General features: G+C 39.6%; 1 protein-coding gene across 1 annotated transcript; it reads right to left on the reverse strand.

The window, feature by feature from the left end:
* Positions 1-332: 332 nt before the first annotated feature.
* Positions 333-16,651, reverse strand: mospd2 (motile sperm domain containing 2). Its single transcript, XM_026143934.2, has 15 exons — positions 16,293-16,651; positions 16,119-16,176; positions 15,578-15,733; positions 14,623-14,709; positions 14,318-14,472; positions 12,994-13,054; positions 12,869-12,907; positions 12,655-12,779; positions 11,829-12,002; positions 7,878-7,996; positions 3,156-3,249; positions 2,903-2,999; positions 2,193-2,313; positions 1,542-1,644; positions 333-906 (listed from the first exon to the last, which is right to left on the reverse strand). The coding sequence occupies exons 1-15, from the start codon at positions 16,323-16,325 to the stop codon at positions 754-756; spliced, it is 1,575 nt and encodes a 524-aa protein (XP_025999719.1). The 5' UTR covers positions 16,326-16,651; the 3' UTR covers positions 333-753.
* Positions 16,652-16,655: the final 4 nt, after the last annotated feature.

Here is a 16,655-nt window from a genome sequence, read left to right on the forward strand (position 1 = left end):
ATTGCTTTGGTAATTTTAGTTTAGTTCAGTGTTGGGGTAATTAAAACAAATTGAGGAGATAGTGTAGACAGAGATCTCTTGTGGCTCCTTGCTCGGAGTGTGGAGAAGTTTAGTGAGGTCATATGTTGCGATGTTTTCAATTAAGCACCTCTGTACTAATGAGGGTGCTCGGGAGCTTGAATATTTATGCAAAACAAGGCTGCTAAGTAGCCAAAACATCTATATTTGATCAAATGTTGGCGTTTTGAACTCCACAAGTTCATTTTTTTCCTCTTATTTTTACCTGAACTGATCACAAAGACAAAAGCCTTTTGATGTCAAATGAAATTAGATAAGGTGACCAAAGGTGTTTATTTTGTTTATATTTATATCATGTAAAAAATTATACAACGTGTTTGAAAAAATAACTAATACTTTCTACATATTGTGACTGTTGCAATTAATTTGAGTAAATTACATTTTTCCATGAGCAATATTAAAAAGCAAAAACAAAAAAAACCAACAAAAAAACACCAAGGAACTGATGTCACATCATTGAATCTGACTGTGTCAGAAAAAGAGAATCTCTTCATTTAGTCTTACTCCACAACAACTCACATGTCCTAAAGTCAGCCCTGCTGACTCTCCATGATAGCAGCTTGTGGAAAGGGCGGGAAAACATCAGATGACCGCCAATCAGGAAGTTCAAACGCGGCCCCGCTGGAACTGTGTATCAGGAATTTACAGAAACAGCTGATGGGGTGCCGTTGCACATCAAGATGGCTGCTGAGCTGTTCCCAGCAGGTGGAGACACAGCAGGTTTAGCATCACGAGGACTACCACCAACACAATGAGAACCTTCTGCAACCACAGGGTGTTGTCCAGCTTCTGCTCCAGCCGTGAGGTGCAGGCTGTGACTCGCATTAGCTGGTGAGACAAAAACTGGTTGAATGACCTCGTTTATGCTTCTAAAGTGTTTTTCAAACAGGTCGTGGAAACATGTGTGCAGGGAAAACAGGAACAGCTAACTGTTACGGTAAGAACCTCTCTTTGCTGACAGAAAAATTTTAGAAAATGAAGTCAGCATGTTCTCCATGTGTCTGCGTGGGGATTCCAACTTCCTCCCATAGTCCAAGAGCATGCATGTTAAGGGTGATTCTAAATTTGCTGTAGGTATGAATTTAGCATGAATAGTTGTCTGTCTCTCTGTGTTAGTCATTTGTGTGATGAACTGGAGACCTGTAGTGGATTTACCCAACTTTTCATCCTACTCCAGTCTGTGCTGAACTGAATAAATGGATGGATGGATGAGTGTCTGTTGCTTAAGTGGTGTACACACAGGTAGACATGTGGCGACCAAAGACCAAGAAATGCCAACAAAATACAGGCACTGTTAGCAAACTAACAGTTAACTGTTCCCACGTTAAACTTGAAAGATACTGTTGATTGCCATGTGACAGGGATGTATATTCATTAGATGGCTACCAATGGAGCCAGAGTCTGAAAAGTCTAAAAACTGACCAAGATTTCTGTATTTATTTATTTTTTACACCAAAACTCACCGCTATATTTAACTCCTGCTGCTCGATTGGCATTGTCTCCATTGGGTTATCCTTAAAAGATTTAATTGCTGGTTTAGCACTCTCCAGAACATGACAGCGCAATCTGTAGGAAAGACAATCTAATTAGTGTAGGATATCAGGAGGATGCAATCATTGGTCCACAGGAGTACTGTGTGGCAGAAACATAGTCCATCTTCATTTATTTCCATCATTTTAGACTTCAGTTAGCAGCTGTAATCCTTGTTCTGCGCTATACCCTTTTTGAGCTCGTCACAATAGCACACAAACTAGTTTTCAACTTAACTGGCCCTACAGCTCAAAGCTGATATCCAGCTGCAGTGTAAGTAGGTGGAGTTCCACTTCCACCACCTTTGGGATAGGATCCACTTTAGGGAAGCAGCTGAATGATATTGAGGCTGTTACATTAGCAAACTGGCAAGTGAAACAGCTGGTAGTGAAAATGAGACAGGAAGGGCTGGGACTAGCAGGTTAGTTGTGAATTAACTAGAAAAAAATAAGTCAGACAAGGATTTCTTCTTTCTCTCAGCGAATTAAACGAGCACAGAATCTAAAATAAGCTGCCAAATATACTTGGGAGGCATGCCAAAGTAAAAGCTTGGCATTACGTGTGGCCAACACGTCACTGCAGACCTGTGTTCCATGATTTTGGTTTTCGGTACTTCTTTCCAGAACTGTGAAAGATCTTGTGATCCAGCATTTTCCATCTCTGCAGCCATAATCAGAAACCTGTCCTGTGGAGAGGCCTGAGAACCTGCACAAAATCAGGCAGAGAAAAACAAAAAAACAAAAACATTAACGTAAGCACAACTCACCGAGACAGCTGTTGAAAACTGAATAATTCGATTTTTGTTTCAGAAAATGCAAAAATTTTTTTTAAATTGCTCTTAAAATCAACAACAAAACTAGTGCAGCTGACTGATTTGGTTCAGACACAGAAACAGAAGGACTATGTTCACAGAAGCCAGTGTTAGATGTGACAGTTTTGGGGAGAAGAAACCCCCCCCCCCCCCCCACCACAGCATAAAAGCTGGGAAAAAAAGAAACCCAAAATAAGCTGCACTGGTTCCTCTGAGCGAGCTATGTTCAGCACATCATAACCTACAGCTGACATTTCGGTGCTTGAAGGGCACAAGCTGTTTCAACTCACGCAGCACTGTCAGTTGTCTGATGGTTTGTTTTGTAGAGATGATTCTTTTATCAGTCTTGAAATATGCATGTCAGGCAGGAGAAAGTGGCTGCCTGCACTTTAGGAAGGTAATACACTGAACCTCTTGATTATTCTGAGGTTCAGCATTTAGAAACATCTGCTGTGAGAAGAGTGCAGAGCTTAAGTGCAATACCTCCATGCAGTGACACAACTATGTCTACTGAAGCTCCTGGCTCACAGCAGCTGCTGCTCGGCTTCACTCTATACTTGTCGGGCGCCGTGGTCCGCACCTGTGAAGACATTAGAGGAACATTTAACAATGCTTTTTTTTCTGTCTCCTCAATTTATTGAATACATAAACGCAATAGTTAGTCTGTGAACTGTGAGATCAAAGGGAACTGGTGCATGAATTAACTGTAGCAAGTGCCACACGCTTTCAGACTCACCTTAAAGGCCACCTGATTTTTGACCACATTGTTCAGGATAATTAAGCTTTTCTTTTCAGTCTCTCCAGAACCAAAGCTGAGCTCCTCTGCAGGGCTGAACAGAGAGATAAAGAGTAAAAAAAACCTCAGAGTGTAGCAGGAACTACATTAGACCGCTACATAGGTGGAAACCTGAGACACAATTTTATTCTTTTTTATTAAAAATGTAGCCAAATGTTTTGACAATGGAAACCTCTAACAAATTACCTTTTCCAGGATTTTATTTAACTGAATGAAGAATCTGCTTCTTTAATTCACTGTAATTAATTGTTAACAATTTTATCATTGAATTAAAAAAGGAAACATAATAACAGAACACTGTGGTACTGAACGAGCATGGTACATCTAAACCAACCTTTACTTGTTTACTGTCCTCTTTAGCCAACCTAAACAAGTTATGTTACCGGCGCTCTGCTACAGCCCTTTTGAAAGTTTTATGACTTGTTCAACAAGCTTAGCTGCAGGGCAAAATCCGGCTGTTTTGTAAGTTATAAGGAGGAGACTTCAGCATGGGTTGTTTTTCCAAAGTCTGTTGTGTACCAGAATATCAAGAACACTGATGTTACTGCTACAGGAAAATATATTTAAAATAAAGCAATCTAACTTAGTATCCGGAATCAAGCTGTCCATCTTACTAGAGGGAGACCTCCTGATATTATGACTTGGATTAAAAAATATGAAATAAAATGAATCCCTTCTAGCATTTGATTTAGTGAGATTTGTATGACGTTGCAAAGGAAGGAACGAGCCATAGGAAACCTGTAAGGGGTCACGTATGCTTTGCTTGTCGTTAGCTCACACAGTCTAACTTGGTGATATATATATATACATGCAGCATGCGATTTGATGAATTTGGCCTTGGTGCACATTGCATACTTATTACAGCGGGATCATATTATCTGCTATGCATGTATAAAGCTTCTCAATGATGCAGCTTGGCTGTTTTATGAACTAAGACCGCTAAGAACAAAGATTTTTTTCCCTTTTTTTCCTTTTCCATGTCCCTTATGGTAGGGAAAAAGAAAAAAAAAAAGAGTAAAGCATGCTTGATCTCAAAGTGAGTCTTTGGGCTCTGCAAACCTCTGGCAAACACAAGATCAAAGACCCCTACTCTCTCCTAAAGCCCCCAGTCTCGAATGAAGGCTAACACAACTCCCAAACATAATTGCATTTAAGGCTCATTTTAATCTGTTTATCAGTATAATTCACAGCCCAGAGCTGTCAAAATCCTCACATCAAAGCTTTAGCTTTGTAAACACAGAAATCAACAGACATTATTCATGAAAATGAAGAGTACATGAAGAGTACACATTATATACGCAAAATATTTACCCACGAAACAACCAGATCATTATGGGATTGTTGTACTCCATACTGAAATGCATATCTTCTGAACTCAGCAATCAATTTGCAATTTAATGAAGGTTCAATTAAAATATATGTTCTGTTTGACAATGTGTAGGAGGGGGACTAGCACACCTTTCTTGAAGATAATTGATCATTTGCCAGTGTTTCTTACTAATTAGCATAACACCAATTCATCTCTAGTCAATGAGCAATTGACTGTCAGCATCCTTAATTCCTGCCTCTGTTTGAACAGATCAGTTGAGCTATAAAGGTACAAAACATCAATAATGACTTCAGATGCAGTTAATCTTTTTGCATATGGCTCTTCAAGACATAGACGTGCGAGTCAACTGGTTATACCTAGTTACACGTATATTACAGCAAATCTTCCTTGATGTAAGGGTCCTGAACAAGCTTTGGCATGTCTTACCCAAAGGGAATTGGCAGAAATATTGGAAACATGGGACAGACTCATAGATGAACCCATGTAAACTGTGTAGAACATCAAACCAGTTACCTTTCGGTGACCAGATAACACTTCTGGCTTTAGGTCTCCCAAACACAATAGAGTTGTCGTTGCAGAACAAAGAAGCTGGCTGGTCTGTGTATTCAACCCAGGTCCACATCAGCTAGACTGATGCATTCACAGCCAACCTTTGCTGTTTGCAGTTAAAACTGATTCTGGCATGTTTGCCCGGTTAGTGCAGTTTTTTTTTCAGGCTGCAGGGAAGAAGGCCAAGCAAATTCTGAAGCAGCTTAAACAACTAGGCTGGGTGCACCTGCAGAGAAGCAGAGTATGCTAGGTGCAGATCAGACCCCAAGAATGTTTTACGTGTTTGTTTAGGGTGAGGTTCATTTCTAAAGCTAGTATATTTTTAGTTTAGCTTGTGTGAAACTGCAATTGAATCGTGGTCCAGAGTAAACAAATAGAATTAATATTGGTCCATATTGGTATACTCTGGTGTGGTGTGGAGTTTGTGATAGCAGAGGTGGGAATTTAGCATGATTTACAAAATTACAAAAAATATATCTAGTATTACCGTAACAAAGGGAAGGAATCTGCAAAAGCAATATATGTATATGTATATATATAGTCCTGATCAAGTTTAAGACCACTTGAAAAATGACAAAAAAAATGCTATTTTGCATGGTTGGATCTGAACAAGGTTCCAAGTAGAGCTTCAACATGCAACCAGAAGAAATATGAGTGAGACAAAACATTTTTTGAGCATCCAATTTATTGAAAACAACACTTAAGTTTAGGACCACATGCCTTTAAAAGGCCAAATCTGTGCAAAAATGTGGATTCATTGTCATTTTCTGTCGGGTAGTCACACTGTCATGACGTTCTGATGGCAAAAGCAAAAACTCATTCCCTTTTTGAACAGGTCGGGCTGCTGAACTGCATAAGCAGGGTCTCTCGCAGTGCGCCACCGCTGCTGAGGTGGGATGCAGTAAAACAGTCATTTGGAATTTCTTTAATGATCCTGAGAGTTATGGAACAAAAAAAGTCAGGAAGACCCCAAAAAATTTCACTAGGACTGAGCCGGAGGACCCAATTGGCAATAATGTACCTTGATGGTCCTGATGGCTTCCAACGTTACTGATCAGCAGTTACTGATCAGCAGATCCCACCTGAGATTTTTTTCTGCGTGCCACAGTGGAGTGGACGCCATAATGGATAGAGCTTCAGGAGGTGCAGGGGCGTCAAACGGCCGCTGGCTATGCACAGATTTTGCAGAGAGCATCCCTCATGACTGAGGGCCCTCATCTGTGTGGTAACAACTGGGTTTTTCAACAGGACAACACTGTTGTTGCATTTTGAAGCGCTACTTAAGATCCAACCATGCAAAACGTGATTTCTTGCCATTTTTCAAGTGGTCTTAAACTTTTGATCGGGACTGTATTTCTGCAGAAATGTTAACCATGGAAACAGGAATGCCTATTAGCACATGAATGTGGGGATGCTCCATTGCTGGACAGTATCCTACTCAATGAAATTTAGTAGTTCATTAGGTCCATTTAAAAGTAGCTGATAGTGGAATTCCCATAGTAGTAACCCCCTCCAAGACATAATACCAATAATTATGGTATTATTCATCAAAAGAGAAAAAGGAAGCGCTGCAGGGCTCTAAAGGCCTGTCTGACAGGTGATCTTCATTAGGGTACCAAAGAAAGGAGGAGCTGCTGAGGCACATCATTTTTTAATAAAAATATTAGAACATAGAATATTAGTTCTATGTTAGGTTTTTCCCATGAGCTTTGTGTGATACATTCAGTAAATGTAAACACATAAAAAGCATTACAGTGCTGCATGACCCGATGGCTGTTCCCTGAATATGATCTCGCCATGTAGTCCACAACACTGATGATGCAGAGTGACATTCAAAAAGCTTTCCAACCCATCAGTTACTTGTCAGTCTGCAAGACTTCATGGTTACTCCCTTAAGGTGTGTTTGCAAAAAGCTAGTTTGAACATGAAATGATCTACAACTAAATGGCTGCAATTGTTCTGTCATTACTATTACACTGCTCAGCAAGCACTTAGCTACTGGGATTCTGTTACCTGTATTTTAACAAATTTTATTTGGTGATTCCTAATCTGAAAGCAGGTGCTATATTGCCACTGAAAATACACTTTCTACATGTTCATATCGACTTTTTTCTACCAAATTTGGCTTTGAGCGTGTGAAAACATTTTGAACGAACAATATCATGGAAACCTGAATACAAGCATGATGGGTGACTTCTGTTGGTTCTTCGCAAAGAGAGATGGGCGTTGTGCAAATTCCCTGCTGACTCGGCCTCAGGATGTCTAGAGGCAAGAACCAAGCGCACCCAAATGAGCGCACCAGTGATCATGTGCGCATCACGCAGAGGGAGAGTGAGGGACGAAAAGCAGCAGCAGAGCATGGCAGTTGTAGTATAAGCGCAAAAGCCAAGTGGCTGCTCATAAGGGGTCGTCTTGTTGGGGTTTTATCTCACATGTTGTATGGTCTTGAACAGTGTAGTATTAGAATACAAAGGGAAAAAACAGCAGATGTCGCCTGCCTGTGACAAAGTTATGGGAACTCTTAAATGGTAAATGGCCTGCATTTGTATAATGCTTTTCTAGTCCCTAAGGACCCCAAAGCGCTTTACACTACGTTCAGTCATTCACCGATTCACACACACATTCACACACTGGCGATGGCAAGCTACATTGTAGCCACAGCTGCCCTGGGGCGCACTGACAGAGGCGAGGCTGCCGGACACTGGCGCCACCGGGCCCTCTGACCACCACCACCTTAAATTTAGGTGTCCAAACTAATGCAATCTTGATGAGCTATAACCTACCTAACATCTAACAGAGAACCTTTGAAGGTGGTCAGCGGCTTCCTGGCACCTTTGGTCCTGGCGCTTGCATCTCCTTTATCGTTGTCCTCTGACCTCAAACTTTGTTCCAGAAAATTTACCTGAAAGAACAAAAAGCATTTGATTAGAGAGACACACAATTTTTGTCATGTGACCATTATCTGTTTTTTTTCCCCTAAAAATGAAATGTGTGACCTTTGGCATTCATACAGAGAAAGCCGTCATTGGATTCATGTACTGGCATTGATGAATAGTTTTTTTTAAATGCTCAGATAACGCAACTTAATATAATTTTGCATGGGAAATTCCTATGATGATCCCTGACCGTCGTTCCACTTAGCCTCCAGAGGGAACACACAACCACAATTAGCATGTCCATGAAGATGAGGAACCAAAAGTGATCCACAAACTTGTGACTTCTGACAAAACAAAACAAACGAAAGTAACTGAGGAGTCACAAGATGACTCATATACAGCTCATAACGTCAGCAAATTGCTTAAACTTCGACCCAAATTATTCACACAAATCTCAAGACCACACACCAGCTGACAGGATAGACGTTTCAAAATGGCTGCATAAATGGTAGTTATTTTAAAGTAGGTCAGTTCGGGAAATGGATGCTTCATGGTGTGTAAAACAGTTTGTGCAGCAAGCACAGCAGGTGAGGAATCGAGGGGGGAAAGGAAGGTGGGCAGGGGCAAAAGTGAGCAGACTCTACACGTGACAGTATTTTCTGTGACTCAGAGAGGAAGGGAGCTTAATTTCATGGCTGACCATCATGCAACTGCCAGAATGAAGACATCAACCGCTGATGAAATGTCTCAATTTATTTATCCATTTAAAGAGCAAGCTTAACAAAATGAAATGCGAGTAGAAAAATGTAAAACATAATCAAGTTTGAATTAAAAAGTGAAATGTTTTACTGTCTCATACAGATAGTGTTTAACAGTTATTTTAGTGATAATATCATTGGCATTATTTCTACTAGATCCATACTCATACAAAATCTCATTACTTGTTAAAAAGAAACAAAAAGGTAATTAATTTTGAAAATTACATTTAAAAGGAATACACTGCCATAGCTGGGTACAAGGAATTAAACTAAAATTACAGAAATATGTGATTTCTACACATTTTGTAAGGCACAGAAGGGACTGACAAATATAATAAAGTAAGAGCTGATCGGAGTGTTTTTTGGTGAAACAGTTCATATCAAGGCACAAAATAAGATTCTCTGTGTGATTAGCAATGCTAAATAACAAACTTAAAAAGAGATAGTGTTAGAGGACAAGACACAGACGGCTTTTGTGAAAAGCTGCCTCAAAGGCAGGCAGGATTAAAGATTTAGTGCTATGGGTTAATAAGTTGGTCTACTGTAATATAACAGTAATTACCTTGGCAGTTTTTTCAACTGAGAAGATACAAATAATGTGAAACTGCTAATGATCAGCAGTGAGTGTGCTACGCTTTCTCCACAGCTAATTAAACTGTGAAATGACTGTCCCACTTGGTTCGGCGTTTACAGGACATAGTGCAAATGATAAGCTTCTCATTATTAAGCTGACATGCCTTGATAACAAGGTCAGAAATGTTATGCTTTCAAACGGAGGGTCAAATCGAAATGTAAGGTCCAGGATAGGTCAAGGGATGAACATGTCCAGGGGTGGTGATGACATCAGGAGACTGTGAGGGAGGTGCACTCACAATAATTCGACCCACGTGAGTACACCTGCCTTTCCAGCCTGCAGAAATCTTCCGGACATTGAGCTCCTTGTGTAGGCGAAATCCTACACTTCCTTACCACATCCAGCCCTTGTTTCAAAACAGAAAGAAACTCAATTAGCTTTCTGAGGCCAAAAAGTTGTGCTAGTGATTACTGGTATCCAGAAGAATGCAGGTTGAGGTGCATGGTGCTGATGGAGGAACAGTCTTGTATAGTGACACAAGATGGTTGAGGAGCAGAAACGTCTGCACAAGCACTAAGGAATGCGCTCAGACGGGCTTGAAATTCCAAGAGTTTCCAACTGTAAAAACACAGTGATTCACTCATAGTATGGACTACCAGAAATCAGGTGTAGCAGAATTGAAAACATGATGAACCCTACTGAGCAACCTGCTGATGCACAAGCTCTCATCTTAACATTGTCCACTTCTGATCCCATTCAAGTGCTTTGCTTTTATTCTATTGTGCTTCCTTTATCTACCCAATTTGGTCTTTTTCCAACAGGATAATAAAGCAACACAAAAATAAGTGCTAAGTGGTTATTATGCAGGTGCTGTGGATAATATGCAAACCTTGAATAAAGATGCCCGAGGCTCAAAAGGGAGCGATGGTGAATAACGTTTGCAGACTTAATTTCTAATGGGGTCTGCAACCTTAGGCGAGTGTCAAAATTATGCTTAACAACAGCTTACATGAATTTTTAATTACCATTACAACAAATTACCTGTCAAAGTGGAACCACTACTCTCTCACCCTGAATATTCACAACACCTAAGAAGCCATATTCAGATATTTCCTCCGTGTGTGTAAAGTGTCATCTCAGAGTGATTGTGTAACTTTACTTTGTCAGGCAAGCCTCAAAAATATCTTCAACTTTTCCACAGAGCTGACGCAAATGTTTTGATATGAAACCGGCCACCTCAGAGGCCTGCAGTACAATACCAACGTTTGGGAAATAACATTACGCAATTCATGGGATCTGTGCACGTTTTGATTATGTGAAGTTTAGGCATCTCTAGTCAAAACAATGGCTGAGAGTTTGAGGTGATCTCACTTGTTACACTAAGGACATTAAAAAGCATCAAACTTGTGACTGGAAATGACTGTCTGATGTGTATATCCCAGCTCTGAAAATCTAAACCAGTGTGGTATTTATTAAAACACACTAATACAATGTAAGTGCAACTTTCTTTAACAGGCGCTTTCAGATAATGAGTATATGCTAAAGTAATCCCTTTGATAACATCCCATCTTCTTCCAGCCAGGCACTTTTTGCATGCTGCTCACTTGAAAATAAGCAAGGTTGACTTGGAAGGGTGGACTTAACACTCATTTGCAAAAGGTGCTGTACAAGAGGGAGAGGGAGGTGATGAGGGCTCCAACACATTCAGTCTTTGGGGCATTTCAGCGATGGTGCTCCATCCTGCCAGGGAGAAGGAATCCAGTTCCAGCATGGAGTGGCTTAAGCAACAAACTCAACAATCTTTTAGTTCCTTGTGTGGTTGACAAAGACTGCTGAGTTTGAGTTTGAGTGGTCCATCTGTGATGCAAGAGCTTTGGATATGCCTGCTGCCAATTACATTACAAGTCACCTTCACAGAGGCAATAGGTAGCAGCTCAATGTTTACAAAAATCAGAACCATTACCTGCTGGAAAGGAACCCAATTACATGTTGTTACCTTGTGTGCAGTTTAAAGAAACTGAGTGAAAGAAGGCACAGGATGAAATAATCAGTGACCAAACCTCACCTAATCTCCCTAGAAGCAGAATGCTTCACTACCCAAATCTAAAAAATGTTCAGAACTCAGTCTCAGCTGACATCGCGTACGTATTATTGTAGGGGCTATCTTACAATATAAAGCACCTTGAGGCGACTGTTGTTGGGATTTGGCACTGTAAATAAAATTCAATTGAATTGAACTTGAGAGCAGCTACTCTAATAACAACAGAAACACTAATCCTGCCAATTATATTAGCATCAGCATTAAAGATCACATTTATTTATAGGCAATCAGATGCGATCAAACTAACTACACATATACTAAGTGTTGAGTGCCAAAGTACAGACTTGCACAACACCCAGGGAGCAGTTTTACTTTATACTGTTGTGTAATTAAATTGTGTACAAAGTTGAAATTATTTTTATCCACTATTTTTTTTCCTTTGTTAAAAAAAGTATATTAATAACTAAAATGGAAAGAAAATGTACCTTTTTGGGCTTTACTACAACATCTGAAGTGAAGCTGGACTCAAGGGCATCTTTAACATCCAAGTCACCTTCTTTGCTCTCCCTGTCATCATCACTAACAATGGGCCCGTTGTCACAGATGGGTGTTTGGAAGTCATCGTCAGGAAGAGGTGGGTAACTATACTTGAAGGAATCCTAGAACATAGCCAAATAGGTTAGGTCACCACATGCATGGTTATTAAAGAGTAACACTTTTTCTAACAGATTAATCAGTAAATATGATTTTGGTTATGTAAACAAAGAAGCAAAGTAACTAAACTTGTGTTTAATATTTAAAAAAGTTAGATTTCTTCATCACTGGCAAGAAAACTAATGCAGATACAGAAGGGAATAAAAACAACATTTAACCCAGTGTTGACCTTAACGCTTCACACTGCATTTGAATCCTAATCTTCTACATCATGGTCCACTTAACATGTTCCACTGTTACTTTCTAATAGGTCTTTTTAGATTCTATACAAAATGGTAGCATTCACCTGATCTGCTCTGAAAAGGATGTGACTCGTGAAGTTTCCCATCACATGTTAGATTTTCTAAAGCCTAAAATCAGAGCCCAGAGGGGGTAGAAGACTCTAATTCCCTCTCAGACGACTTGAATTACAACCTGCTGAAAGATTATTATGGATTTTCTTTTGCTAAATCACACCCAAACCATGTGGCCTACCCCAGTTTTTAATATTTATCACACTATAATCCCACTGGAGTATTGACCATTCCATTGCTAATGCATCTTTTGTTAAACTAATTAACGCATAATTTAAAACCATTTTAAAAAGCCATAACATACCGTTCCACCCATGTGAGGTGGCAAGTACTCGGGGCCTATGTATGTCTGGACCTCAGATTTGGATGCAAACCTAAGTTTGCTGATTGCCTCTGGACCCAACCACGACTTCACAATCTTCCACGCAGCTGTAGCAGACACAAATGTTTTATTGTTGAGACGTCAGAATTGTAAAAACTAGTAAGGACTGCTTGAAATTTGGAAGCCACAGTCTTACCATTCAGAATCCAAGGCATATCCACTATTATCATTTTGGCTGAAATGATTAAAAAAAAAAGGAACAAGTTAGTAAGAATAATGTTTCAAAAGATTCAGATGACTTACATGACTTTTGTAACTTACATAAAAACTTTGGATAATATACTTTGAAGCAATTAATGATGTACTTCACAAACTCCATGTCCTGAAACACAAAGTGGAAGAAAGAAATTTGTGATTAATACCACACAAAAGGCTTAAAAAATAAAATATGCATCAACAAACCCCTTTTGCTGGGGAAATTTTTTTTCCCTCTCTTAACAGCCTCTACATCTGAAGCGACCCACTTAATATTATATGGAAATTCATTGCATGCTCCCCTTCTGAGTGATCCCCTGCTCAGCCTCTGTCAACCATTGTCAGAGAAAGTCTTAAGCACGTTTTTTCTCCATTTCTGAACGGCAATATTTTTTTTCACAAAAATTGAATCTTTTCCATCTAGCTTTTTTATGCCATTTTGCCATTACTTAATGGTAACACGCACATTTAACCCTCAACTTTTATCATTACACAATGCCTTAATTACACAATCCTGCAATCCTGCTAAAATCAAGTTACGTAAAAAGAGCTCCCAAATGGCTCAGATTACAGTGCATTTTCTCAACATAAATAATAAAAGGGCTTCTGATTAAAGCCCCTTAGACAGGCACAAATTTTAATCTCCAAGTCAAATGTTCAGTCACGTTTTAAACAATTTTAGATAAATATGAAAAATCTTAACCTCATTGTTTTATGATAATTTAAATTATCAGACAAACAGCAAATACGTCAATAGTAATAACCCCTATATCGCGGCTCAGCTTTACAATTGGCTAGAAGCCTCATTGCTATGCAGGAAATTCACTCCCAACCCATAATGAGATCATACTGGCTAGCTTTGCGCTGGCTCATACTGTGGTTCAACGGGCCTCAATAAAGCTGCTTTCCAAACTGATCATCTAATCTACTCATTTTATACAGGAGCTGCATAGCTATATATTCTTTTTGCCTTGTTTGTGTTGGTTTATTTGTCTTTAATTGAGCAATTTTTCTAGGAGAGAGCCAAGCCAATGAAATAAACTCGCTGACAGAGCCCTCCATCAAGGAGCCAATGCCTGTGACACAGCGAGCCTAAGGATTAGACGGCCCGCTCGAGCTGACCATCAGGATTTAAAGGTTACTTTAATCTCTAACGTGTAATACCATTGAGGAGTATCAGCCCCTGCAAGTCCACAGCTCAAGAAGCAAGAAGTATGAGGAAGGTAAACAACATTGCAGTGACAGTAACAGGAAAGCAACAGACTTATACCTTAGAGGAAAAGACTGAAAACATAATGTGAGTTTTGAAGACCTGGATTAGACTAGAGCACGAACTGTAAATTATTTAAACACAAAAGACTTCCTCTTAAAAATAACTTTATGGACTTACTACATTGCTGAGGCCAGAGTCCGTCATGTCAAACACAACGGTTAGAGGCATCCCAGGTTCCTTCTTTGCATACCTCTCCAGCCAAAAGGCAACATACTTTTTCTTGTCTATGACAGTCTTTGAATCCTTGACATGCAGCTTTACCTTAAACCAGACTAAAACACAGGAAACAAATTTTAAGTTATCATATTTCATTTGTATTTTTTTTTCTCAAATTGGGATCAAACATTTTTAGTGGGAAAGATAAAGTTTCTAACAAATAAAGGCTGAGCTGAAGAATCTCTTTTAATAGAGCAAGTGCATACAGAGTTTGTTGCCCTCTTTGTCGTAGCCATGGAGGTAGACAGCCCCAGTTTCGAACATCCATCTGGGAATAGTGCTCTCATTAATGTCTGAAACACACATGAGGACACTCATTACATTGTTATCCAGTGCTCTCATTCAAAGAATAACAATATGCAACATGACATTTTAGGCAAAGGGAAGAATCTGTCTTGTATCTTTTAGACTACTGCTGCCTTTAATTTCTTTGCCTCAAGGCGCAGAAAATCTTTAATTTGATTATTTTGTGTTACCCTAGTTATTAACAAATAAAACAGCATAAAGTGTATGAAATATACTGTGCTAAATTTCTGAATCACTGCATGGTCCTTTAAAGAAGGTCACTAATTTGCCACATTTTAAGAGTATTATGAAGTCTTGCTATTAAGGGACCTAGATTCCCAAAAGTAGGTCTTTCTAAAACTTCCAAAATTGATGGAAAATAGCAAATTTTCTGTTAATGGATATAAATTCACCCCAGCCCCCCCTTAAAAAAAAAAAAAAAAGGCGAAGTCCTTGAATACCTTGTAGACTTTACTGAAGGAAACTTTCTAAAAACAACTGTTGACAAATAGAATTTGCTATTTAAAAAACAGACAGTTACTCTGAAAAGTTCCTCACAAGAAACAGTGGGGATTGTTCTTGGGTGTGTGGAGAAACTGGCGTTTCCCAAACAATTATGTTCTGTCTGAACTAATGCCAGGGAAGCACAAAGACAAGCAGCGGTTTGTACTGCGGGCTTATAGACATCTCAAAATGGTAATGTCAATATTTTCACTTTTAGGAAGGGCTTATGATTTTTGGGGCTCAAATATAATATGCATGTAGCACTGGGAATCGAATATTTTCCTAGTATTGAAACTATAAATTGTAAGCATTAACAACAGTGAGGTTACATTGTTATACTGTGACATATTGCATATCATATCAGCACCTTACCATTTACCCCATACTCTTTTCTCCAATGAAGACTTTCATCAATCATTTTCAAGGCATCATCAACATTATAGATCCTCCATGTCAGGTAGCCCTCCACCAGACTGTCATCTGTCTGAAGCCTTTCCACGTCCCTGGGGTCATACTTCTCTGTTGAATCTGCAAACATTTACACGCAGACTGAATCACATGACAACTTCAAAATCGGTTTCAATTTCAAAGACTTAAACTTTCCCATTTAAAATTCTCATAGACCCACAATGTCCACATTGTGCCGCAAACTCAAATAAAGCCCCCAGGAGGCCATGGTGTGACGGCTTAGCCTAAAATTAGTCTAAAAACTAAACTGCTACTCGGGGCAGTAAAGAGCTAACGCTTATCTGGGCTCTGGGTATTCGGGTCAACGTTTAAGCAACAGGGCGTAAAGTAACAGTTAACTATTTAATGTACAATATCTGAATGTATGCAAGCTAGATGACAGCAACCAAAATGCATTCAAAAGCAAGATATGTTATTGTCAGCTTGCCCGCAATAACTGTGCTACCTTGGAGCAACTCATTGTTGAATCTCTGCCTTGTCTCTTCGATTTTCTTTTCAAGGTCCTGTCAAAACAGAGTTGGTTCAGGTTAGAGTCGTCTTTGGCTTTAATCGTATAGTCATTTATGACAATAAGTGATCAAAAATAAATAAATAAATAAATAACGGTTATCAGCGATACCTGCTCTCCTTCGTGTGGCTCAACTTCAGCCATGTTGAGCTGTCCACTGGTCTTTGGCAGTTCCGTGTACTGAAAGCGAGTTAGCTGACTGTTGTTTGTATGAATCAGTGCGAACTAACTGGGAAACTGACGCCCTGTCGTTGCCATGTTGGCTCTACCGGTTTAGCCACACCTCTTCGCGTGGCTCTTTGTTCGTAACCGAGGGAGTGTTGGATTGTGTCTAAGACCTGTTAAAAGCCTAACTACTCCTACAACAAGTCTGTTTAGATAAATGTTCCAGGTAGCGACACATTTCAACTTCCGTGTCGGTGCATGGCTGTTTCGCTTACAACTCTCACCCACAATGCATTTCGTCTGACAGGA

This window comes from Astatotilapia calliptera, chromosome 16, assembly GCF_964374335.1.
Source record: "Astatotilapia calliptera chromosome 16, fAstCal68.1, whole genome shotgun sequence".
Lineage (NCBI taxonomy): Eukaryota > Metazoa > Chordata > Actinopteri > Cichliformes > Cichlidae > Astatotilapia > Astatotilapia calliptera.

Coding starts and splice junctions, on each gene's coding strand:
- mospd2 (XM_026143934.2), bottom strand. CDS start 16,325: ATGGCTGAAGTTGAGCCACACGAAGGAGAGCAG. Junction 14,473..14,622: donor CAAAGAGGGCAACAAACTCT/GTATGCACTTGC, acceptor CCTGTGTTTTAG/TCTGGTTTAAGGTAAAGCTG. Junction 3,250..7,877: donor GGTTCTCTGTTAGATGTTAG/GTAGGTTATAGC, acceptor CTCTCTGTTCAG/CCCTGCAGAGGAGCTCAGCT.